Below are 25,037 nucleotides of genomic sequence, written 5' to 3'. Positions count from 1 at the left end.
TAGCACAGGCAAAGAATACCTGAGATTTTTCAAGTCCAACGTCATCATTTTATAGAGTTAAAAATTACTCTGTGGGATATTTACTAGGGATCACCCTGACGCCTTGGTAATGGCTATAATTGGATCGGCCCTTGAACCCCACTAAAGTCGTTTAGATAGACAGAGGGCCTGGATGGGGTGAGGGTGCTCAGTAACCTTTTCCTTTGGGCTCCAGAAGTGACCTGGTGGTTTTTTTGTAAGTTTCTATTCCTCAGTATTTAGCACAGCAGCAGCACGAAGCAGCCGCTGGATAAATGCTGGCGGCTGGTTGCTGACGGACTCTGGTGAGTTACAGGGTCATCTTTCCTGCGGAGGCTGATTGATCTTGCACTATACTAAGAGCACAGAAACCGAATTTAACTCCAAGACCCCAGAAAGGTCTTCTTTTCTTCCCCTTCGCCACCCCACCCCCACCCCCAGTGAGCCTGGTACAGAGATGGAGGGCCGGTCTTGGTGGGGGTCAGAACACCTGGGTTCTTTAGCTTTGCCATGACCCTGGACTAGTGACTTTGGGCAAATCAGTTCACCTCGCTGGGCTTCCGCTTCCTCCTCAGTAACAAGGCGGTCACAACAGGGGGCCTACCTACTGTGGGGAACATCCGCACAGATGTCAGCCACAGCAGGGCCTGCCTTCGCGTCCTCTTAAAGACGGACCTCAGCCCCAACGTCTCACACCTTCACATTTCAGGGGAGGTGACCGGAGGGGAAGGGGCCTCGAACAAGTCAAACAGATGCAAGCGTACACGGCGAAGGCCAGGGAGTAAAATGAAAGGGAGCTAGCTCCCCTCAATCCTCCTCTCCTAGCACGGAACTTGGGTGAGATTGGTTGCTATGGTGACCCCTCTGCGAGTCTGAGCTCCCTATTGGAGGAGGACCGGACCGGCTCCAGCCCATTGGCCAGTAGGCCAGAACCAATAGGAAGACGGAATGTTGACGACGTCTCAAAATGGCCACCGGATCGCGCGAGCCTGTCGGGTGAGTAGTTCCTCGTCCTGGGAATAGTTGTGGTTCTCAGGGAGGCTTGGAGACTTCTGGGGTTCCCAGTGGGGTGCAGTTTCTTCCCGGGTTGGGGTGCCCGTGGAACCGTCTAGCCGGTCCTACTGGCCCTTCGGGGGCAGCGGCGGCGGCCGCGACTGTGACCGTGGCAGCATCGAAGGATTCGGGTTTGGTGTGAGGGACGCCGTCTGTGCCCGTGGGGGGCTTCCTTCCGCTGCAGGCTGCCCACGAGTGGGTGAAGGCCCTGGGGCTTCTTAGTGACTCGAATGACTTCCATGTTTCTAGAAGTACCGTGTTTTAGAAAATAGAGATAGATAAAAATCAGTAGCAGGTACGAGATCTTAGAAGCCCCGAATCTAAAATCTGGGGTACCTCGTTCAGGCTCCCCCCACCCCGAAACCCCCGAGTGTTTTTCTTCTGCCCCAAGGTGTAATTATAGTTGAAGAAAAGGTGAAATAGGAAGAATGCTGGGCAAGGAGTAATGAGGAGCCCCAGATTGGGGCCCTAGCCCTGCCACAGCCTGACTGTTTGTCCTTGTGCACGTCCCTTCCCCTCTGGGCCTTAGTGTCCTCCTTTGAAATTGGAGAGGTTGGACTGAGGCGATGTCTAAGGTCTCTTCCAGCTCTGAGGTTTGATTATGGCTTTACAGCAGTCTCAGAAGAGCCTCCTGAATTCCGAGTTGCACTGCCAGCAGGAGCAGTCACTTTGTAAATTTATACCCTGTAAGTATGCTCTGAGCAGCATCCCTTTACCCCAAGCCTTGAGATTGTTTGTCTTGACTCTGAATGTTTCCCTACAGGCAAGGCCGTTTAATTGGAAGCTGTGAGAAAATGTTGTGTTGTTGTTTTCCCTCAAGTTCTCAAATTTAAAAAAGCAAAATCAAAAACAAGCAGCTTAGAACATCCTTTTCCCTATGCCTTTTGAAGGTTTTATCTTATAGGTCTTTAATTTCGGCAGAAACTGTTACTGTTGTAATTTCTTTGTATTTTTGGGAAAAGAATACATACATTTGATGCATTTTGATATAAGATAACCTAATACTCATATTATTCTATGTATTTGTATTTAATTCTAATTAAGTCATTCTGAATTATAAGCATCATATTTGTTGTATTAGAATATTCAAATATGAAGGATAGCAATGTTTGTTTCTTATGATTATTGTTGAAGTAAATTGGAAATAGTATCAGAAGATTTGGATTTCCATTTTTAATAACTCAGTTTAGGAAAACTGGTAGTAAACACAACTTCCCAAGTGATGAAAAGTGATTTATTTCCCAAACTTTGAGATATTGAAGTTTGGAATAGTGGAGTGAATCAAGTGTTAAATTTGAAGTTAGAGAGAACCAAGATTTGAATCCTAACCTTGTCACTTAACCACCTTTGTGACCTTAGTCAATGCTACACTCAGTTTTTCTGGGTCTCAGTTTCCGTATTTGTTAAATGAAGTAGTTGGAGTAGAAGACTTTGGGCCCTTTCCAGCTTAGAATCCTGTGATCCTAAGTAAGGGATCTCCTTTAAAGTGGTAGCTAGTGAGACAATATTGTTACTCTTTTGAAGTTGGTATCTTGGAAGGCAACTGTCACGTTCTACTAAACATTCCGCTGTCAAAATATTGGACTTTATGGACTAATCTTACACAGTATGTATTATGTCATTGCCTTATCTTTATAATGTGAGCAGTTTAGCCAGATTTTAACAATTATGAAATTCAGAATTGATTGCTGATTTAACCCTTAAAATGTATACATTTTTTTACTTATTTCTTGTCTTTTTATAAAAACTGCCTAAAGCAGTTTCTTAGATTTCCATGTAGAATGTACATTCAGGTGGTTTGCAGTGAAAAATGTAGTTTGTATTGTTTCAGATTTAAAATGACTACATGTCATCTCACGACCTTTATAATTCATTTAACTTACAAAAATAGAATTGAAGTGATGTTTCGATGCATTATTACATTAAATATATTTTCTGAAACATAGTCATGGATTTTTTGAGATGGTTCTACATCTAAAAATATGATGCTCCTATAAGAGTGGATTTGTGAAAAATATGTCTGTATCCAGATTAGATTATTACTTGTTTATTTACTTCTCTTAATATAAAAACTATAAGTTTCCCTCCAAACATTTTCAACAGCAAAAAAAAAAAAAAGCATAAAAAAAAAGCATTGTTTAGATAGCAACCTTATTTTGCTGTTACTGTGTCATAGCTTGCTATAGTTGTGTCAAAAACTCTTAAGGATTGCTTTAAAGATAATACTGAATAGTGCAGGGGCTGCAAGGAGACAATAGCTACTGAATTTTTTTTCTATCATTGTTACCTTTTTCTCCTAAGTCATACTTAGGAAATTTATGCTTCCTAATTGGGGGGCGAGGGGTTACTTTTGAAATACTTTACTTGAAGAGTAGGATTTTAACACCCCCCCCCCCCCAAATCAATCATGGGAGTATGCTTGGTAGAGAAACCTTGCCCACTAACATAGAATACTCATTACATTGTGTGTCCTAAAGAACAGTTATAATAACAAAAAAAAAATCTGCTTATTAGGTATGATGTGATATTTAAAGTCTTAGAATGATGTTAGGTCTTTAAGAGTATAGCCAAATCAATCCTTCATTTTATAGTTGAGAAAATAACCCAGTGAGATTCACTTGTGCAGATATTAACTTGAGACAAGTTGGTTTCATGATTTCAGACTGAAAAATTTGATCTCTTTACTCTTCGTCCAATGTTTTTTGTATACCATGTTTCCTCTGACTAATTGCTTTCTTTATGGTAATTATTGGTATTGCAGAACATATAATATTCTAGATATTAAAAACAGGATGAAATAAATATTAACTCTGGTTGTAACTAGTCACCATTATACTAAAGATGCATTTTGCATTAAGCTCCAGTATATATTAATGAAATAACTGATGAATAGATTAAATGTGGAATTTCAGGACACTTGCTTGGTAGGTTTGTATTGAAAGTAATGAAAAACAATGATTTATACAGAAGGAAGTCAGAGGAGCAGTTTGTGTCTCACATTTTTATTTCTTTTTAAAGCAGATAAATTAAGCAAGTTAGTAATTTCAGTTCAGTCTTAGAACAGATAATAGATTTGGAGTCAGTGAACCTGGATTCCAGCCTCTCTTATATTCCTAACTGTATGACCTCAGTAAGCTACTCAAGTTTCTGGGCCTCACTTTCCTCATCTATAAAAGGAGGGATGGATTGGATGATCTTTAAGCTCTTTCCAGCTCTAAAGTCTATGATCTGTCATGATCAGCAATATAAATGAAAACTAGTTAGGGACCTGGCTCTGATGGTAACTTCTTTGTAAGTCATGATCAACTGTGACATTTTTTTTTCAATAAGTCAGGACCTATGATTTTGTTGGTATGGGAACTCTACTGGTGTACTTCATAACCTAGATATATCTTAAAGTCTTGAAAGGTACCTAAAACTCAGAGATGTTAATTCATGGCCACATAGCTTATAAATGTCAAAGGTGGAATTTGAATCAGGGTCTTCCTTACTTCTAGTCCAGTACTCTATTTGATGTATCATGGCTCCTCCCTCTTACTTCCCCAGCATATTTTTCTTTCTTTAAAAAATAATTAGAGAATGTGCCAGGTTTTTCTAAAAGTGACAAACTTATAGTATTTTTGTTAGTTTAAAACTAAAACTGTTTCCCTTCCTGACCTTTCTACTCAGGTTCAGTATTGTCAATATTAACTATATCTTAATTTTCAGCTTAAAATTATAGCTTTTAAGGTAGTGTTAACAGTGAATAGTTGTTTTCTTGAGATTCAGAATGCTATTTTGATTCATCTTTAAAAACCTAAGTCCTTTTTTATTTCATTTAAAAGTTTCATATATACCTTTTTTGCTTTTGTAGCATTGTCACTTCCTAATGTATATTCCTCTTGTAACAAAGGAAAACAATAAGTCAGAATTATTTTAAGGGTTAGGATAGGTTTTATTTTGTTATTTTATATTTCTTTTTTAATCACTAAATGAAATGTGCTGCCGTATCATCATTGTTATTGTTGAAACCCTAAATAAACTTATTTGGCACTTTTATTTTCTGTTAGTCTTAAAATCTTTCCTCCTTACCATTTAGAAAAGAAGATGTGGAGTGGACTGTTACCTCCTGGATTGAATGAAAGTGATATTGAGTTGAGTTCTGAGGATGAGACCACATTGAAAATCTCAAATTTTAGTTCAAAGGAAGATAAGGGAGATGGTGTGACTGAAGAAGTTGGGTTCTCTGTTTTACATACTGGTGGGCCTAAAAATGAGGCAGAGACAAATGTGAAAAATGCTGAAGAAGAGTGTCCATCTGGCATTCCCCAAAATATGTGGAATGTAAGTTTTTCTGAAGATCTCTTGTTGTGCTGGGGGGGAAAATGTGTCCATCCCATTCTTAGAATCATGTTATATTTGAATAGAAAATTACTACGTCCATAAGGGTGCCTTATGAAGTTAGCTTTGCCCTGGAGTAAAAAATCTTGATTTGATGTTAGTTGGCTTTAGAGGTGGCTTCCATTTTTTGTTTCTGAAGAGATACTAAATAGTAATTGACTAATATTTTAATTTAATCTTGGCAGCAACCCTGTGAGGCAGACACTGCAGGCATTATTTATACCCATTTTACAGATCATAAAACTCAGTCTCAGAGACTTTACTTTGCTTGTAGTTTTAACCTTATAAATGTCAGAGGCTCATTTTGAAGCTAGGCCTTCCTGATTTGATATCTAGCTCTCTAATCATTATGCCATGATGGCTACCTCTCAAATGAATAGAGAATACTTGCTAAAAACTGATATGCTCAATGAGATTTAGTTAGCTTTCCTAACAAGTGAACTGAAATTTTTTTCCTTTGATACCTTTGTAATAATTTATTCATCCTGCCTACCAGATTAACAGATGACTATCCATATTATGGAAATCAAGTGTCTGTGTATGTATGTATGTGTGCACTCACATGTACCTAATTGATGTTGTAATACTCTATAGAGATCAAACTTTCAGTGACCTTCCTCAGCAACTCAACTAACGATTTATTAGATGTCTACTTTATGCAAAGCCAGAATTAACTTTTTTATTAAATTGAAATACCTCTTTAAATGACAACGTTTCTCTCTTAATGACAGTCTTATTTATTTGGAGACTATAAAGTTTGTCTTAACATATCTGCTTATTTGAATTATTTTTCATTCCTGCACAGAAATTTCAGGAGTTACATAAAAAGCATTCTGAACTGAAAACCTTAACTGTTTCTGCAAGCAAGGGGAATAAAAGAAAACGTTCCAGAAAAGGTATTTTATGTAATTTCTGTTTAATAATCTAAACTGTTAATAAGGCTAATGCCAAAATGGTTGTTCCTTACATTAGTCATTTTAAACTACTAAAACTTTTCAAAAATGTAATTGAAAGTATACATACCAACATTTTGTGAATTTTTTTCCAGGTAAATTGAAGAATAAAGAAGAGTCTGACAGGTATGTAAAAGCTAGCACAAATAACTTATGATGAACAATAGGCATTTTGCCTATCTGTCAAACAGTTCATCTATGGGCTAATGCCATCCCTATATAAGCTGTGATATAACACAAGCTATTGATTTTAGGCTCTTAGAATCTGAGTTGGAAGGGATCTTAAGGGTCTTGTAGTCTAAACCCTACCTAACAAACTGTTCTACAATATCCCTTCCTGGTGGGCATTTGGTCTTTCCCTGAAGCCCTTCAGAGATGAAGTGTTATCGTAACAGATAGCTCATTCCTTTCTCTGCCATCTCTGCTTGTTAAAAAAAGTTTCATATCAAGCCTCATCTCTACCTCTCTAGTTAGTTCTAATACTGGCCTCAAACCCAATAGAACAGATTTAATCCTCCTACCATATGACAACTCATCCAGCTTTTGTAAATGGTTATCATTCAGCCTGAAGTTTTTCTCTCCTCTAAGCTAAACTTACCCAGTTATTTCAGCTGATCCTTGTATGGCCTGGAATGGAATGTAGCACTCCAAATATGATTAGGGCAGTTCATTATTTTAGGTTCCAATTAAACATGGTGAAAATAATAATGGTTAAATAATTTTGAATAAAATATAACCAAAGATTTGTCTTTATGCAGTCAACTATCTTCAAATGAAGCCCAATGGAAGGAACTTACTCAGTATTTTGGAATATATGATAAGTTTGAGCCCCTCATAAGTAATAGAACTCTTCTGAAAGTAAGTTATTTTATTTTTCTTTGTTAGCTTCAACCATATTAGATGAAGAGTCATTTATCCCCCAACCTCAACCCAAGGTGCACCACAGATAAATCAAGCCAGTACTAGTAGAATCTAGGAGCATTATTGAAGGTTGTGTTAAGAGAGCCAAACATCGTATGTTTAAGTAGTTCTTATACTTAAGACCTGTCACTTGAAAGCAATCCCTTTGTGAGATGGAATTTTCATTCTTCCTCTTTATGTCTAGATAGCTTGTTCTCTAGGTTAAGTAGTGTCTGGCAAATAATTGTAAACTTATTGCAGAGTGGTAGGTTGTAGTATTTAGGTTGCTAATGTTGTGGAACTGAGTTATACAGATGATGTTTGTTTTATTCTTTGAACTCAGTTCAAATTTTCAATAAATACTAAGTGCAGAGGTACTGTGCTTGATGCTGGGAACCCAAAGATACAGTACAGGGCCCACTTTGAAGAAAATTACGTTCCAATGATGAAAAGGGCAAGTCCATAAATAAGATATAAAGGAGAGTATGGATAAGTACAGGAGAAAAGTCTATAAACATTTGAGGCCAAAGACATAGGTATCTCCTGGAGGAGTCCAGGGATACTTACTTCATGAGGGAGCTGGCATTGTAATTGGGCTTTGAAGGCAGAAGATTACTTTAGCAGTTGGCAATAGTTGAATGGAAAGGAAAGAAAGAGCCAAATCCAAGTATATGGGTATAATATGAAAAGGGCATGGAGACAGGGTGAGTGGAAGTAGAATAGTCCTATTTGACTGGAAATTAAACTGCAAAGGAGAGTAGTAGAAAAGGATACCTCTAGACAGATAGGTCAGAGGTCAGTGTACTGGGCTTTTTTAGGGCCAGGAGTTTATATTTTATTTTATAGGTGATAAAGACCTGCTGAAGGTTTTTAAGTAGGAGATTGAAATAATAATAGAACTACTTTAGAAAGATTACTGAGGTCATTGTGTGGATAGGGAGACAGGAAGCAGAAAAACTAGTTCTTAGGATTATGATGAGCTGGAAGGGACCTCAGAAACTCAAGTCCAGTCATCTTATTTTATGGAGAAGGAAACTGAAGCCTAGGGAGGGTAAAGGATTTGTTCAAGGTCACAAAGGTGTGGGCATTAGGGGCAGGATTTGAACACAGCTTCTTGGATTCTAGAGTCACTGCATTGTACCTTACTGCCTCCCCTCTGTGGTATCTAGAATCGCTTCACCACAAAGACATTTTATAGCTAGTGACTTGAAGTGCAAAGAGGCCAGATTATTTGTCTGAGATAAAATCTCTGGTAGAGATGAAATAGAAACTTGAGATTCTTCACTTCTTTTAATACCCTTCTATTCTTGAGACTAGAGGTAGAACAGCCTTTCAAAAGTAAGATGACCTAGCTATTAGACCAAATTTTCCTGATGTTATAGAAAGAGTAGCATGGAGGTAAGGGAGGGATGGTGTTAACTTCATTGAATTTCAAAAAGAGATATGGAACATAGTAACAGCAGCTGGCCAGTGAAACACTGAAAACCTGCACACCATCTTTAGCACACATGCTATAAATTTATGACCTCTGCACTATATTCTCCTTTTTAAGAATATAATAAAATCTTTATCCTTTTAGGAAAAAATGTTTTGTATAATTAAGTTTCTTACTTGGGCCTGGGCCATGGGAAAATCCTTGATCCAACATTATTTAAAGGTTTTATTGTATGCTTAGTGGTAAAATCATAAATTTAGATGTCTAAATTGTAGTTGATTAGTACAGTTACATCATTGAAATTGCTAAAATTATTTTTAACATTTTCACCACTGAATGTGCTAAAAATATGTAACGAGTACTTCTGTGATTTATTTGTTGTACTTTAAAAAATTATATTACATATCTAAAGCATTGATTTTTGAAACATGTTGCTAATACTGCATATTCCTGTGCCATAAACTTGCAGCCTTTATTTGGAATTGACACAAAGATTCTTTGTGACATGCAGGTTGTCTCAAAGTTCTGAGAAATTTTTATTAGTGATCATCTTTCCTAACAGTACTGTCTTGTTTTTAATCCTTCACCTTGCAAAATAGATGTATTCCTAAAAAGTTTGATGTTAAATCATGTGAGGTGTTTTGTAAAATGAGGTTGAGTTTTCTTAAAAGCCAACAGAAGGTGCACCTAGGTGGTACAATGGATAGAGCACAGGCCCTGGAGTCAGGAAGATCTGAGTTCAAATGCAACCTCAGACACTTATTAGCTGTGTGACCTGGGCAACTCACTTAACCCTTATCCTCCCCCCTCTCCTCTTTGCAAAAAAAAATAAAAGCTAGCAGACAGAAAGTCTGACCGAAGGTAAGTCCTTTAATCTTTCCATTTCTTAGTTTTCTCATTTTAAAGTGACCCAGTAGAATTATATTAGAAATTCTTAAAACCTAGAATATAAACATATTAGAAAATAGACTGGTACATGAAACCAGAATTGATATAAAACAAAATAGAAACTGACATACTAAATTTTGCCGACTGAAACTTTTTGAAGAGGTAACAAAAACTCTTTATCATAATGAATTATTGTTCATGATAGCTTCAAGTTAGTTATGTACTTTGACATAGTTATGTACTTTTAGTATGAGAGGAAAATACATAGTCAAGCCTTTCATTTTACAATGAAGAAACTTAGGTCCAGAAGTTGTCAGGCTCAACAATAGTCAGAGATCCAGCTAGAACCAAGGTCTGCTGGTTCCCAGTCCAGTGTTTATGTCACTGTAACATACTACCTACCATCTTAATTTTGTGTAAAAATACTTTTGGGAATTAGTGTGTTCTTAGCTCTTATAAATCAATACATTTAAAAAATGGAAACTATTGCAAATATATCACTTCATATGGATAGATATAAATGAGAAATAAATAGGTTCCCCCCCCTGCTCTACTAGATGATGACTTTATCTGCTTACTTAGAGGCAGAATTATGTATGGAGGTGGGGTGTAAAATACATTACTTAAGTTTTTGGTGCTAACCAGGACAGGATGAACCTAGGTCTCCAGATTTTGTAGAAATACAAAAAGAAATCAGATAACTCTTATATTTCTAGTGGGCCTAGATGTGAATGGATTAAAAGGGAACAAGCAACAGTTTTCAGAATTCTTTTGTCACATGAAGTAAAACAAGACAGGAGAATGGATGCTGTTAGAATACAAGTGACTGAAAATGAAAAGCTGAAGTTTTAGGGCTGTGTTGAGATGTCAGGCTACTGTGGACCTTGGGTAGTGAAAGAAAACCTAGTTTTCAATTGACAGTTTTATTGTATTTCAGTAGAATTGAATGCACTAAATAGGATATTCTCTGAATGTGGATACTCTTTATGACAAAAGATTTTTTTTTTCATGGATAAAGCATCTTTTGCCATAACGCCTGGCTGAAGATGTCCCTAACCCCATTATTGCTATAAAAATAACATATATAAAGCAGAGCTCTCCAATAAAGGGAACCTTGGGTTGAATTGAATAGGCCATATACTGCCCTTAGGGTCTTTAAGCCCAGATTTCTAGTCCCAGGAGTTCTGTCACCAACTCAGACCAGGCACTTTACTCCTCTATGTCTGAGTTTCCTTATCAGTAAAATGAGTATTTTGGGTAAGATCATTATTTCTAAAATATTACATTCTAAAATATACTAGTACTATGTAGAGCTTACACAGTCTGAATAGAGGTTATGTGAGGAGACTATTAAAATTTTTCCCTCTAAAATATTAAATATAAAATGTTTGTTGACTATATGTATGTGTGTGAGTGTGTGTGTGTGTGTGTGGGTGTGAGAGAGAGAGATTTCTTCTATTTTGCACCAAAATTTCTGTGACTACCCTATGCAGACCCTCCTGGACTGACAATGTGTTCTATCAGGATACTTAAAGCTCCAATGTTCCATGATCAAATTGGTTTGGGAGATGCTGTATTAGATCATCTCTAGGGTTCCTCCTAGATTTTAAAATCCTTCCTTTTTATCTGGAGATTTAGTTTTTACAAAAGCTCTAGATACACTACAGAATCAACAATTGAATTAATCAAGAAACAATCAGCAATTGAAATGCTGATTTTCTAAAAGCACTGTAATAAGCTATTTAGAACCAGTGTGGCTCAGTTTATTGATTACAGAAGTACATACTATTACATCAGTTCAAAAAACTTCAACTGGTTTTTAGTCTGGAAAATATATTTGTTGTGGAGAGATCTCAAAGCAGTACTTAGACCCATGATCTCATTATTTCAGGAGTTCCATGCACTAAGTGCAGATTGTAACCAATGCATGCTTGTGAATCCGCTCTGACTCTTGTCCTAGACCTCCAAAAGTTCATCACAAGTGGCCCACCCAGGAGACTGAAGACCCTACTTATTTTCTCCTAACATCTCAAGGATGCCATTGGAGCACTTTACTTTTTCATGTGTCATCCATCTCTTGCTCTTGTCATATGACCAGCCCACCTTCTCCCCTGTCATACAATCCTTCAATGATATTCATTACTCTTGTTCTTCTTTGGACTCGTTGGTTATATGATGCAGGTTGCTCACACCCACCATGTGCCTCTCCATTGCTTCTGCATCATATTCACCTTCAGTTCTTTGCATGCATTAATGTTCCACATCTTGCTCCCATATAGTAGTAACACTGCTAAAATATGAACATTAAAAAGAGGCCTTTGCTTTCACAGGAAGCTTGGAGTCTATAAAAGAGCTTTGCAATTTCCTGAAAGCAATCTCACCTGCTCTTTTCTTCCAAGTTTAAACTGGGTGCAATTCGTTGTCCATCTGCAGTGTCTATCCAATATAACATTGTTGAACAAGCCATAGATTATTCATCCAAATGCATGTTGAAATCTGGGCAGCAGGTATTTTTCATGTGCTGTTTTTCTTTTGATGGTTAGAGATATCTTTCAGTAGATTCTAATATTCTACGACTTGATAAAATTCACATAATAATTCTTAAGTTTGAATAGGAAGACACTTTGTCATAAAACTATTTTCTACCAGGTCCAGTGTTTTTTTGTAATCATCCTGCTAGGTCCAGTGAGATACGATATTTTCAACATCTTTTAGTTGTTAACAGTAATGCTATGTTCCCTTGTTAAATATCAGTTGCAGAAGTCTGCTTGTTCCCTACTAATCCCATCATCAAGGATACCTCTGTGCATAGATTTGTGTATAGATTCTTTTTATGAAGATTTTTTTTTATAGATGGAGACAGTGGGCACCTACAGTGGTAGTTATTGCTTGCCCTTGTTCACTTTTTAAAATATTAATAAGATTTTGCCTTTAGTGTCTTTCCATCCTTTATATACCTTGTATTCCTCAGTACCTTTACAAGTTTATAACTTTAAGCATGGTTTGCCCCACTATTTTATTAGTCCCATTGAGCATCTGCACTTGTCATTGTTCTCTTTAGTACAGCTTTTGCCTCCTGTATATGCACATCTGAGACTGTGATGTTAACATCCAAGAGTATTGGTTCAATGATAGAAAAAAATAGTTTGCTAAAAAATGCTTTTGCAAATCTTTTCCATTTTTCTTCAGTTTCTAGACTTTCCATTTCTGTCCTTAAATGCCTTTGGGATGATGTTGTTTAGTTAGTTATCTTTCCAGACTTTGTCTAAACTGGTTTTGTGCTTCACTGCTTCTCTCTGCTTAATGAGAGTATCATACTCATCCGCCATCCTTCCTAATATGATTTTACAAATGAATTTATATTTTTAACCTATTACCTTTGACAGCCTTCTCTTGGGGTTGGCAAGTAAGTCAAATATTTTTCTGACTAGGGTACTTTCTTTGTTCTCCTTGGAATACGTTAGTTTATATCAATTAAACTCATGGATAAAATTAGTATAGTTGATATCAATGTTATTTCTATTGTTCATTTGTAATTTTTTATTTTTGTTTGTTAAAATAATTGAGGGGCAAATCATTTTGATTTTGCACCTTTTTTTTATTATTGTTGTTTGTTATTCTAATGTTAGCTCAGATGAGTTAATGATCTGGCTGTACTCAGACAGCTGACTCGGGGATTACTCCCACATTGACAATAAACATTTTCCCATCTGGTAAAATGTAATCTATTTCATTCTTTATGGTGTTATTTGCTGCTTCCATATTAATTGCAGGAGTATTCATGATATAATTATGTGAGTCTTCTGTGTAATATACAAGTTTTTGGCTGCCCCATTTCTTCCTGAACCATGCTTCTCCATGTATTTCTCCCCCACCCAAACTTTGCATTTGAGTCCCCAAGTATTATAGCATGTTCTTATTTTAGTTTGATTTGTTTAATTTGGAGGGTCTTAGCAAGTTCTTAATAGAATTTCTCTGACACCTCATCATCAGAAACTGATTTTGGTACATAAGCTGAAATTTATTTTAATGGTTATCTTTTTGCATTAATATTACAATGTGTGATGACCACATGTCCCATGAAATAATATTTCTTGTTATCTTTGGACACACAATGAAAGAAACCTAACCTATTTTTGATTTTTTTTTTTTAGTTCTAGTGTGATCCTTTTCTTAATTTGGAAAAAATGAGTTACATGTGGTATGATCACACTTTTCTGCTTAGAATTCTTCTTGCCTACAATCAAGTTCAAACTGCTTTGTCTTAGGTTCAAAGCCCTTTAAAGATCTGATATCACCTATCTTTCTGCTCTTACTTCATTTTCTTTCCTTCCCTACATGCAGTTTGTACTCCATTCACATTAGATTGCAGTATGGAAAGAATGCTGGATTTGTAGTCAGAAAAACCTGGCTTCAAAGTCCATCACAATTTATTAGCTATGTGATTTACAGGAAGTCACTTCTATGTTCCTCAAGTTCCTCATCTATAAAATGAGGATAATAATACCCATATTACTTATGTCACAGGCTTATTGTGAGGATTAGATCCCTGAAGTGTAGTAAAGTACTTGGTGTCCATAGTAGGTACTTTAATAAATACTCACTGATTGATCCCTTGATCAAACGACAGTATGTGTCAGGTAATTTGTAAACCTTAGATAGAGTGTTATATAAATGTGAGTTATTACTTTCTGGGCCCCCGGAACACATTCTGCTTCTCTAGAGGCCTTTCCTTGTCCTCTTCCCTGTGCCTGGAATTTCATCTACTTCTTTCTTTTAAATTTCTAATCACCCTTGAAAGGATAATTCAAGAGCTATCTCCTAATGAATCCTTCAGTGATTGTCATACGGGATGCTGGGAGACAGTGACTTCCCCCACCTTCTCATCACTTTATATAGAGAAGCCACTTGGTGTAGCAGACTCACCCTAGACTTTGGCTTGGAGACTGGTTCTGAATTCCTCTTACTGTCTGTTTGACCTTGGGCAAGTCACTTAACCTTCTCTGCCTTAGTTTCCATATTTTCACACTAACATTTATATATTTTATATTATAATTATCAGTCTTATTCTTTTACTAGAATTTCTTTACTATTTCCATGAAGTCAGGAACTATATTTTTTATCCAGATTTCTTAGATTCTCCATTGCTGTAATGGTAATGTAATTTTGAATTTGAAGATCCCTTTGTGTTGGCAAAGGTAGCAGGTACTTAGCACTTATTAATTGATCAAGCCTCTGTTGGGGAAACAGAAGGTATGAACTCCTGTCTCCTGTTTCTGATATAGCAGGAAGGGGTTGGCTGAAACAGGAAGTAGCTAAGGCTGTATATATAGGAAAAGCCCCAGAGAGACATAGTCAGAATTTCTTGGGACCAGCATCTGGTGACAGAAGCAGACTACAGAAGAGAACTGAGCCAGAATTTCCTGAGAACTTGTGGTGGTGGAGCTTCTTCTGAACAGGAGCCCAGGTAACAGAGGAGCCCAGGAGAAGACTGAGGAAGCAGAAGACAGGAAGCATGACCGGGATGCTGAATCTTTGTCTGTTTGTGGGTTGGTTGAGCCTTGAATTCCCAGGAGCAGAAATTATGAAGAAGTTGAGGTGGACTAGACCCTGTGAGCTTCATTGTGGAGCAGGACTTACTCAGAGAGCTGGACAAAGCACTGGGAGCTGTCTGCCATTGAACCCAGGTGACTGTCTGGTGAATCCAGGTAGAATGTGAGAACTGGCCCCCAAGTCAAGATGAAAAGACCTCTCTGTGGGTACTGAGTAATGATGAAATTGTAGTTTACTAGTAACCTAGGGGTGGAGGGTCTGTATTTTCTATTGTACTTAGTGATTAATGATACTTAGTAATTGATTACTGAATAAGTGACTGATTGAGTTAATTTAAGAGTGCCCCATGAGTGGAAGACTTTGGCCCCTGAGGGAAGACTTTGACTATTGTACTTTGAGACTATATTGTGAAACTGATTGAGTTAACTTAAGTGTGCCTCATGAGTGGAAGACTTTAACTATTATACTTTGAGGTGATTGTTCTTTGTTCTAAATATTGTGAACACTTTGGTGAAAACTATGTGGCCATTTTAATGACAAGCTGTTGTGACTACTATATTGTGATTTTCTGTGATAAGTTGTAATATTGTGAATGCTGTACCTTGATTTTCTGTGGATGTTTTGCTTTGATTTATTATGAATAGAGTGTTCACTATACTTTGTAATCAGAACCTCAAAAGCTATTCACAGTTGCATTCCTATGGAAAGCTGCTTGTGCATGGCATTACAATTGCTTAGAACAGATCTCTGTACACTGTTGGTGCTTATTAAATCTTTTATTTAATTCAGTTGAGGTGTTATTAATGATCACTTAACTGGAATTTATTTGCAGATTTACATTCCAAATTGAGATTTGCTTTTTATATAGTAGAGGATTGGTAGTAATTTTTTTTTACATTCTTGTTTCAACAGATTAAGTAGAAACACAATTTTTTCCTCTTACCTAACTGCTTAAAGTAATTTAGTAATGATCTTAAAAGTGACAGTATGTAGGACTTTATTTGTGGGATATAGTAAAAATGATAGTTTTATGGCTTGTGGAGCTCTTTATGGTTTATAAAGTGATTTATAACAATTCTTTCATTTAAATTCAACAAACATTTGTTAAGGTTTACTATGTGCAGGATGTGCTAGGTGCTCAAATATAAGAAATAACCCAGTCAGTCCTTACACTGAAGGAGTTTTCCTTCTGTTTGGTGAGGTAGGATGTGACTACAGCCTGTACACAAACAGGTATATACAGCAACCCTTTGAGACAAAGTAGTGCAAGTATCAGTCTTATTTAACATGGAGATACTGAGTCTCAGAGATATTGTGACTCTCTTAAGATCATGCAGATGAGGAATGGTTAAGCCAGGACTCCAGTTCCAGGTCTCATAGATCCATTGCTTTTTCAACTATCTGTGCTTGATAAATCAGCTTTTCATTTAAAAGATTTGAGAACTCTAAAAGAAAGTAATAATTGTTTTCTTTTATAACAGTTTAAAAATGTCAAAAAAAAAGATCAAAATGTATTAGGTAAGTCATATGTAGGGATAAAATTGTTTACAGGTATAAATTGGCCCGTGTAATTTATGTATGTTTATATGATTGCTTACTGTAGTAACTGTAGATGAGGTGGAGCTAATGTGGATGTTTGTGTTTAAGCACTTTTTTATAGATCTTCAGTTATACCAAGATATATTTTAGTGTTTCAGCCCCATGAAATTGTGTGCATAGTTCCTTCATTAATTATCTTCAACTTTGTATATAAATCTTTCATCAAATATCTTCATCCAGTAAACAAATAATTTTTCTTAAGACGATTAAATCATTTTCCTAGAAGAAGCTTTTCTCTTTCATAGGTGGCTTAATTCATTAATAATGTCCTTAATTTAAAATTTGTTTTCTTTCTAGTCTGGCCTTGAAGTGAGTATCGACAAATCTGTGGCTGAAGGAGATATTGAAAAGGCAGAAGAACTCAGTAATAGGTTAGCTGCTCGAGAGGTAATTAAAATTTTTTTAAACTTATGTTCATTGTTAAAGTATTTTATAAGAAAATATAGTTAACATTTTGAATACTGTCATTCAGCCTATAGTTCTTTAGGTTATTTTGAAATGTAGAATCATGTTGCTATAGTTCTGTTTTTAGATCAATTTGGGCTAAATCTTATTTCAGAATGATTCTTCATAATCCCATAAGCAAGTAGATCTTTTTTCCCCTGCATGACCAAAAGGTTAGCCTTCCTTTCCCATTTGCTTCTTTAACCCCATTTAACTTTCATTGTAGGGGGAAAAGCAGCTTGCTCTCTTTCTAAAAGATATGATAGGCAAGGTCACAAATAGGGGTTGCTTACTTATCAAGAGTAAAGACCACATGTGATCTGAGAGCCTTCTGTATAACTCCTTTTCATTTTGTTAGTGTTAAAAAATATATATACTTAAAGGCTTGCTAAATCCTTGTGTTTTATTTGTATTACACTAAATGGCTGGCTTACCCATTTGCCACCCTCTTAGACTGTGTTTACATGGTATTCAGTGAATTGGTAAATTTAGTGAAAAAATTATAGCCAAGCCATTATTTGGCTTCCTGCAAACTAGCGTAATGGTTCACTTATGGAAAATATTATACTCCACCTAACTCTTCATTCTGTAAATGGAAATCTGGTGAACAAAACTTTATTTAGTAAATATCACATTACATTATGCTTTAACATCAACATTGACTGTTAGAGCTTTATTTTACTTTTGGTTCTGGAGCAACTGCCCTGATTGGTGTTGGGCTCAGTAGAAATAGATACTTGAAGGTATCTATTCAGTCTTAAAGATTGAATTTTGCTTTCCTCTTGTCCTTCATTGAATCACTGTATTTTAAAGAAGACTATCAAGGAGTAGTATAGTCATTTTAATCAACTTCTCCTTTTGGGGGAAGGGACAGTATTTTTGGTATATAATATCTTCAAATTTTTTAAAAAGATTTTTTAAAAATATTTATTTTTCTCCCTACTAAGATATGTAACTAGCTGGTTTCTGTGTTTTATCTTTTATCTTTTGAAGTGGCTATATCTTGGTTTCACTGCATGCTGCATATTATTTGGATGCAATGATAGTTTTATTCTTTTTTTAACCATTTTTATATTTTCAAAAACAAAATAATTCATTGGTTTGTTTTTTCCTTTTTATTTTCATTGTTTCATTCTTTGGGCATATTATTTTATTTTATTAATTTTTTTGGAGGGAAATTGGGGTTAAGTGACTTGCCCAAGGTCACATGGCTAGTTTTTGTGTTAAGTGTCTGAGGTTAGATTTGAACTCAGGTCCTCCTGACTCCAGGGCTGGTGCTCTATTCACTGCGCCACCTAGCCGCCCCAGGGCATATTATTTTAAATAGCATCCTGTACAAAATTTTAACTAAAAGGAGAGATAGTGTCAATGTAGATAGAGGTCTGTCCATGGAGTCAGGAAGACCCAGGTTAAAATTCTGTTCTGATGGATACATAGCTGTGTAACAGTTGACAAATCATTTAATCTCTTAATATCTGGACAACTGTAAAAATTATTTATTTACCTTAGTAGAGAAGTTTCCTATGCCAAGGAAGCCATAGGTCTAGATTTTTTTTAAAGTTAGCTATTGATTTTGTAGTTTGTGTAGCAGTTTGGGAAACACTACCAGAAAACCTTATTTTAAAAATTGGTTATATTCTAAAAGTTCATTTATACTTCAACTGTTAGGAATTTAGAATGTGGTTTTTAATAGGAAAAAACGTAAATGTGGGAGTAAGGTATTCTGCCTAAATCTCCGAAGCTTGTATGTAATTCATGAACTCCACTCCAAGACAAAGAAGCAGGGAGGCTTCTACAACTTGCTGTATTAGAACAAGTGGCAAGGACTCTGATCTACATCATCAAGGAAGGGCTTGGTCAGAAGTGTTCAGCAGCAGAAGAGAGTTTCAGCATCCTTTCTTACATCATTTATAAGCTGAATACACACTAATTGGAGACTGCTTATACTTCAAATAACTTATCTCATTTGGATCAAGATTACAAAGGATCAGCAAGAAGGCAGGTTTGGTTTGTAGAGTGTATGAATAGAAATGATGTGGAATCCAGCTGGAAAAGGAGGAGGACTTGTGAAGGACTTTAAATGCCAGACAGAAGAGGTTGTATTTTTATCCATTGGTAGTAGAGAACTACTGGAGCTTTTGGAGCAAAGGAATAACTTGGATTAACTTGTGCTTTAGAAATATTAAATTGTAGCATTCTGAAGGATGAATCAGAAAGGGAGAAGAGTGAAGTCACAGTAACCAGTTAGGCAAATGCAGTAGTCAAGATGAGGTTATGAGAACTAGAACTAGGTTGGTTGCCATAGGAGTTGAGAGAATGAGACAGGTCTGAGAAATATGGAGGCACAATTGAAAAGACTTGGCATCTAATAGGATATAGTGAGTAAGATTGAAGAATTGAGAATGGTGGAATCAAAAACATAAATATATAAATCATAAACAATGGTGGAATCATAAACATAAATAGGTAAAGTTAAGAGGATAGGTAATTTTATGGGAAAAGGTAATTATTTCTTTTTTCGGAATGTTGAGTTTGAGGTTGCATTGGGACATCCCATTAAAGATAACCAGTTATATGTGCAGATTTAAAAAGACAGTTGATGACTGAATATGTAAATTTGAGAGTAATCTGCATAAAGATGGTATTTGGGGCCTGAGGAGATCCCTTAGAGGGAAAAAAAGAGTGTAGGACAGAGGCCTAGGGGTACATTCAAATGTGAGGAGAGGAACATCAATGATGATCCTACAAAGGACATTGAGAAGGATGAGTCAGACAAGATGAGAACCTGGACAGAACCGAGTCATGAAAGCCTAGGAAGGAGAGTGTGTCTGGTAGGAGCATGATGGTCAGTAGTGTCACATATACTGAGGAGAGGTCAAGAAGGCTGCAGAGTGGGAAAAAGTTTATTGGATTTGGCATGAAGAGATTATTGAAGACCTTAAAGAAATCAATTTCAGTTAAGTGGTGGAGCTGAAAGCCAGATGGTGTGGGGTTGAGAAGCGAGAAGATGAGAAAGTGGAGTCATTGCCTGTAGGAATCACTTTGTTGGAATTCAGCTGTGAAAGGGATCAGCTAAACATCTCAAGGGAATGGTGAGGTTAAGTAAGGGTTTTTTAAAGGCTATGAGATGCTAACATGTTTGTAGGAGCAGCAAGGAATAAGCCAGTTGACAAGGAAAGGTTGAAAATTGGGGGAGGAGAGAAGGGAAAGTGGAAAAGATGAGCTCATAGAGGAAAGAGGAGGGAATGGGATCAGGGTCACATGTAGAGTGGTTGGTATTGGCAAGGAGGAGTGCCACCTCATCCTCTCAGCTGAGAACAAAGGAGAAGATTGAAAGATAAGGCCAGGTTTTCTCAGCATGTTGGTTAGTTTTACTGAACTTTTTCCCCACCTTTTTTTATTCTTTATTATATAGAATGGCTTTTTGGGGGAGGGGGAGCATGATACCTTGGGAAATACAGGTTATGTAAAAATAAAAGATATCAGTAATTTTTTTTTTAATGGAGGTTGTGGCTGAGACATGGATTTGGGTATGGGAGGGAACTTGAGACAGATGGCCGTAATTTTTCAGTAAAAGTTGAGGCAAGACTGCTGAGGAGAAAGAAGGTGAGATAGGGAGGGAGTCAGCGGGGAAGATGACTTTTGAGAAAAGTTTTTCAATAGCTGCTTTGGGGAGTGTTGAGGTCTGTCAAGGAAATGTAAAAGATTGGTGCAGTGAGGGTCAGTTGAGACTAGATAACACAAATTTATAGTAGGGTCCATTTAGTAGTGTGACTTTTTGCAGAGGTATTATTGCAACTTAGGACAGAGAAGGTGGGATGGAGTGCATTGAGGAATACAAGGGTAGAGGATATCATTCTTAACTAAAGGGATAAGATTTTGAATGGAGAGATAAGCCAGAACAAGAAGGGATGAAGTGATGAGAGATTGCAGTGAGGATGGGAGTTTAGGTTTAGTAGGGATGATATTCAAAGGAAGAAGAAACAGTCTTTATGGTAGATAAAAGACTTAGATATGAAAATGAAACCTGTCTCATGGGTAGTAATGAAAGCAATTAAAAAAGCAAAGTATATGACCATCCCTATGTATCCGTGAGGTGGAATGAAAGTTCATATTGTTGGAGTTGGATAGTTTGATTAAGTAAATGCATTTTAGGAGCCATAAAATGTAAATTGAAGTCCCCAAGTATAAGGACAAACATTGGAATGTTTGGAAGAATATGTCAGGTTTTGAGGGAACTTACAGATATAGATAATACATGGTCCCTGTCTTTAATGGTGGTTAGGTGGCACAGCAGATAGGGTACTGACCTTGGAGTTAGGAATGCTTGTGTTCAAATGTAGTCTCAAACACTTGGTAGCTGTGTGGCCCTGGGCAAGTCATTTAACCTCTGTCTCAGTTTCCTTAACTGTAAAATAAAAATAATAGCAACTACCTTGAAGAACTATTCTGAAGATCAAATGAAGTAATATTTGTAAAGTGCTTAGTATAGTACCTGGCACAAAATAGATACTATATATAAATAAATACCTATTCCCTTCCTCTTTTCCTTCCCAATTCAATAATATAGAAATCAGTATTAGATTTACCTTGGGTTCTTTATTTTACTTTAGGCAAATTTATGTGATAAAAAGTTAGTAATAATAAAATATTTTAAAGATTGTGAATGAAACAGTTTTTTATGTTAAAGCCTGAATAATTTGGTTATATAGTTTATGACAGCGTGTCCCAAAAGTCTTAGTGCAATTTAAAGCTACTAATGCTTAAACTACACTAAGACTTTTGGGACATCCTATATATATCACAGAATTTTAGATTTGTAAGGGAACTTTGAAATGTTCTACCCTAGCCTATATTTGAACAATAGTTCCGGAACTCTTCCATATCCTTGAAAATTTTGGTCATATAGCTTCTATGTGCAGCACTCTAATGAAGGATAGCCCATTAGCTCCCAAAGCATTCCATTCTAGTTTGGGGCAGTTTTAATTATTTGTAAACTTTTTTTTACATCAAGTCTAAAGATCTGCCTTTCTATAGCTTGCACCAGACCCTCCACTTACCAGCTTCTCTTGTTTTGACTGCTAACTCTTTCAGTTCCTTTCCCATTAGGATCATAGCATCATAGATTTATAGCTAGAAGGGACCTTAGAGGTCATCTGTCTAACCCAGTCTTTCTTTAGATAAGGAAGACAAGGCCCAGAAAGATTTGGTTTTGAACCTATGTCATCTGATTTCAAATCCAGCACTCTTTTTTCTACTTTGTTCTTTAGAACCTTAAACCTACTTTTCAGCCTATAAAAGTAATATTTTATATTTGTGTCTAGATTCTGGGAGGGCAATTAGATGACACTGGGCCTGGAGTTAGGAAGACCTGAGTTCAAATCCAGCCTCTGACACTTTCCAGCTATGGGACCCTTATTATTACTCTTTATCTCATCTTCCTTTCCCCCTTTTCACTCCTTGCTAGATGCAAACATGCTCAGGTCTGTGTACCTCCTTAATCTTTTGCCTCTGTCATTCCTTCAAACAGACATCTTCTAACTTTCCTTTTTATAATTAGCCTCCTAAAAAGAGTCAGTCACTTTTTTTTTCTTTCTTTTAGAGGGGGGAAGGCAGGACAATTGGGGTTAAGTGACTTGCCCAAAGTCACACAGCTAGTAAGTGTTAAGTGTCTGAGGCCAGATTTGAACTCGGGTCCTCCTGACTCCAGGGCCAGTGCTCTATTCACTGAACCACCTAGCCACCCCCAAGTCAGTCACTCTTGATGCATATACTTCCTCACTATGTAATCATTCAACAATTTTACCAATTTTTTGGTAAAATTTACCAATAATTCCTTGATTGTTAAATCCTATGGCCTTCTCTCAGGCTTCATTCTTGACCAGGTCCTGGTTTTCCTATTACTTATCTGACAAACTCTTTTTTTGTCTTCTTGCTAATTCATTATCTAGTCCTCCTTCCCTGTTCTTCCTTCCCCTCACTAATTACCCTGCTCCCCCCCCCCCCCAAATACATAAGATTGTAAAGGAAATTGGTAATATTGGAATAGTTCTCAGAATATTTTTGGGAAGAAAAGTGACAGACTCCAAGAATCCTTGTCTGTAACTCTCCCTCAGCTTCCACTAGCTGTTATCTCTGTACAAATAATCCCCAAATACTGTATATCCAGCCTTTATTTGATTTCCAAAGCCCACCTTTCCAGTTTACCCTGCTAGATATTTCTACCTAGATACTCCAGCAACATCTCAAATTCAACATGTCTAACTCAGGATTTATCATTTTTACCCATAAATACATCCCTCATCCAAACCCCTCTAACCATGTACATAACAGTATAGTCATAGAATTATGGGATCTAGAGCTGAAAAAAGGACCTTAGAGATCATCTCAAGTCATCTTATCCTCTCATTTTATAGAATTGGAAACTGAAGCCCAGGGAAGTTAAACCACTTGCCCAAGGTCACATAAGTAGTAAGAGCAGAGTAAGATTCCAACCCTTTCCTTTGATTCCAGATCCACATAACACAACCTACACAATACAGAATGGTTTCCATTGAGTGGGGAATATGTGGTTCATGCCCGTATCATCTAAACTAGAGGTGTCAAACTCTTAGCTCGCTATTTAAAAATGGCTCTTTGATGACCTACAAAACTTGCATTTGGTTCAAAGATTAAACAAAATAAAATGCAATGCAACATAGATAATGTGGATTTGTAGTTTTCTAAGGTGATATGCTGCCGTGAAGCAGGGATCTGTATTTGTTTCAGTTTGACATCACTAATGTAGACTACTATAATAGCTTCCTAATTGGGCTCCTGCATTTATAATCTCTTCCCTGTCAAATCTGACCTCGTTGTAACTGCCAAAATAATCTTAAGGCACAGAGTCTGATCTCGTCACTCCTTTGTTCAAAACCTTTCAGAGGTTCCCTATTGCCTATAAAATAGAATGTGAATTCCTTAGATTGGCATTTAATATCATCATCTCAGCTGTAACCTACCTTTCTATCCTGTTTTCATATTATTTCTCTTTGTGCATTCTAAGGGGCATTCAAACTAGACTCCTTGATTTTTCATATCTTACTTCCTGGGCATTTGTACACTCACCTCTTATTCCTGCCTCTCACAATATACTTATTTTCCTTTAAGATTTAGCCCATTTGTGACACCCCCCACCACCCCTTCCCTCCCTGTGGAAAGTCTTCCATCATCCTCTAGTAACCCTCTCCTCCTTTAATGCTCTCTTCCTCTACAAGTTATTATTATTATTTTTTAATGTGTACATGTTGTGCTTTCTCTTCCTTCCGCCATCCCCCACTAGAACATAACCCTATTGAGGGCATGGAGTATTTAATAATTTTCTTTAATTCTCGAAGGCTTAATAGATGTTTTTCAAATTGAACTGAGTGTCTACCATTGAAAAATTTAAAAGCTCTCAGAAATTTTTACTAAATGCATCTAAAGTTTTTGGTTCTCTTGAAGTTAAAAGTACTTATTTATACTGCTTTTTAAATAGGAATTGTATGCTATTGACTAGATATTTTCACTCTTCACAAATGTGTTTAGTTTAAAAGACATTACTTACTTGGCATGGTTTATGACAAATAGGATTGCTTTTGCAACACTTGATACTTTTCATCCTCTGAACTTCATATATAAGGATTGTAAAGATTTTTTTTTCAAAATTGTTTTTCCCCTTCACACAAACATAACACTTTGTTCTCAAAAGTAAATTCAATTTATTCGGTTTGTGATTAAAGAATTCTAATTTTTTAAAAAACATTTTTTGAGTTCACATAATTTGGGCTCTGTAA

General features: G+C 36.5%; 1 protein-coding gene across 5 annotated transcripts in view; it reads left to right on the top strand.

The window, feature by feature from the left end:
* The first annotated feature begins 860 nt into the window (after positions 1-860).
* FAM204A (family with sequence similarity 204 member A) overlaps positions 861-25,037 on the top strand; it is a 107,744-nt gene continuing 83,567 nt past the window's right edge. For 3 of the 5 annotated variants that reach the window (XM_069099057.1, XM_069099054.1, XM_069099058.1), the window contains exons 1-6: positions 861-1,014; positions 5,150-5,394; positions 6,257-6,347; positions 6,500-6,530; positions 7,163-7,262; positions 17,077-17,166. In XM_069099057.1, coding sequence (XP_068955158.1) covers positions 5,158-5,394; positions 6,257-6,347; positions 6,500-6,530; positions 7,163-7,262; positions 17,077-17,166 — 549 coding nt within the window. In that variant the 5' untranslated portion in view covers positions 861-1,014; positions 5,150-5,157. Of the gene's footprint in view, positions 1,015-1,684; positions 1,758-5,149; positions 5,395-6,256; positions 6,348-6,499; positions 6,531-7,162; positions 7,263-17,076; positions 17,167-25,037 lie in introns of all 5 variants that reach the window. The other 2 variants (XM_069099055.1, XM_069099056.1) reach the window with 2 other exon arrangements.

Source organism: Petaurus breviceps, unplaced genomic scaffold (assembly GCF_028583685.1).
Source record: "Petaurus breviceps papuanus isolate PSGF00001 unplaced genomic scaffold, PetGlider_PUasm1.0 37, whole genome shotgun sequence".
Taxonomy (NCBI): domain Eukaryota; kingdom Metazoa; phylum Chordata; class Mammalia; order Diprotodontia; family Petauridae; genus Petaurus; species Petaurus breviceps.
This window is presented reverse-complemented; position numbering and strand designations above follow the sequence as displayed.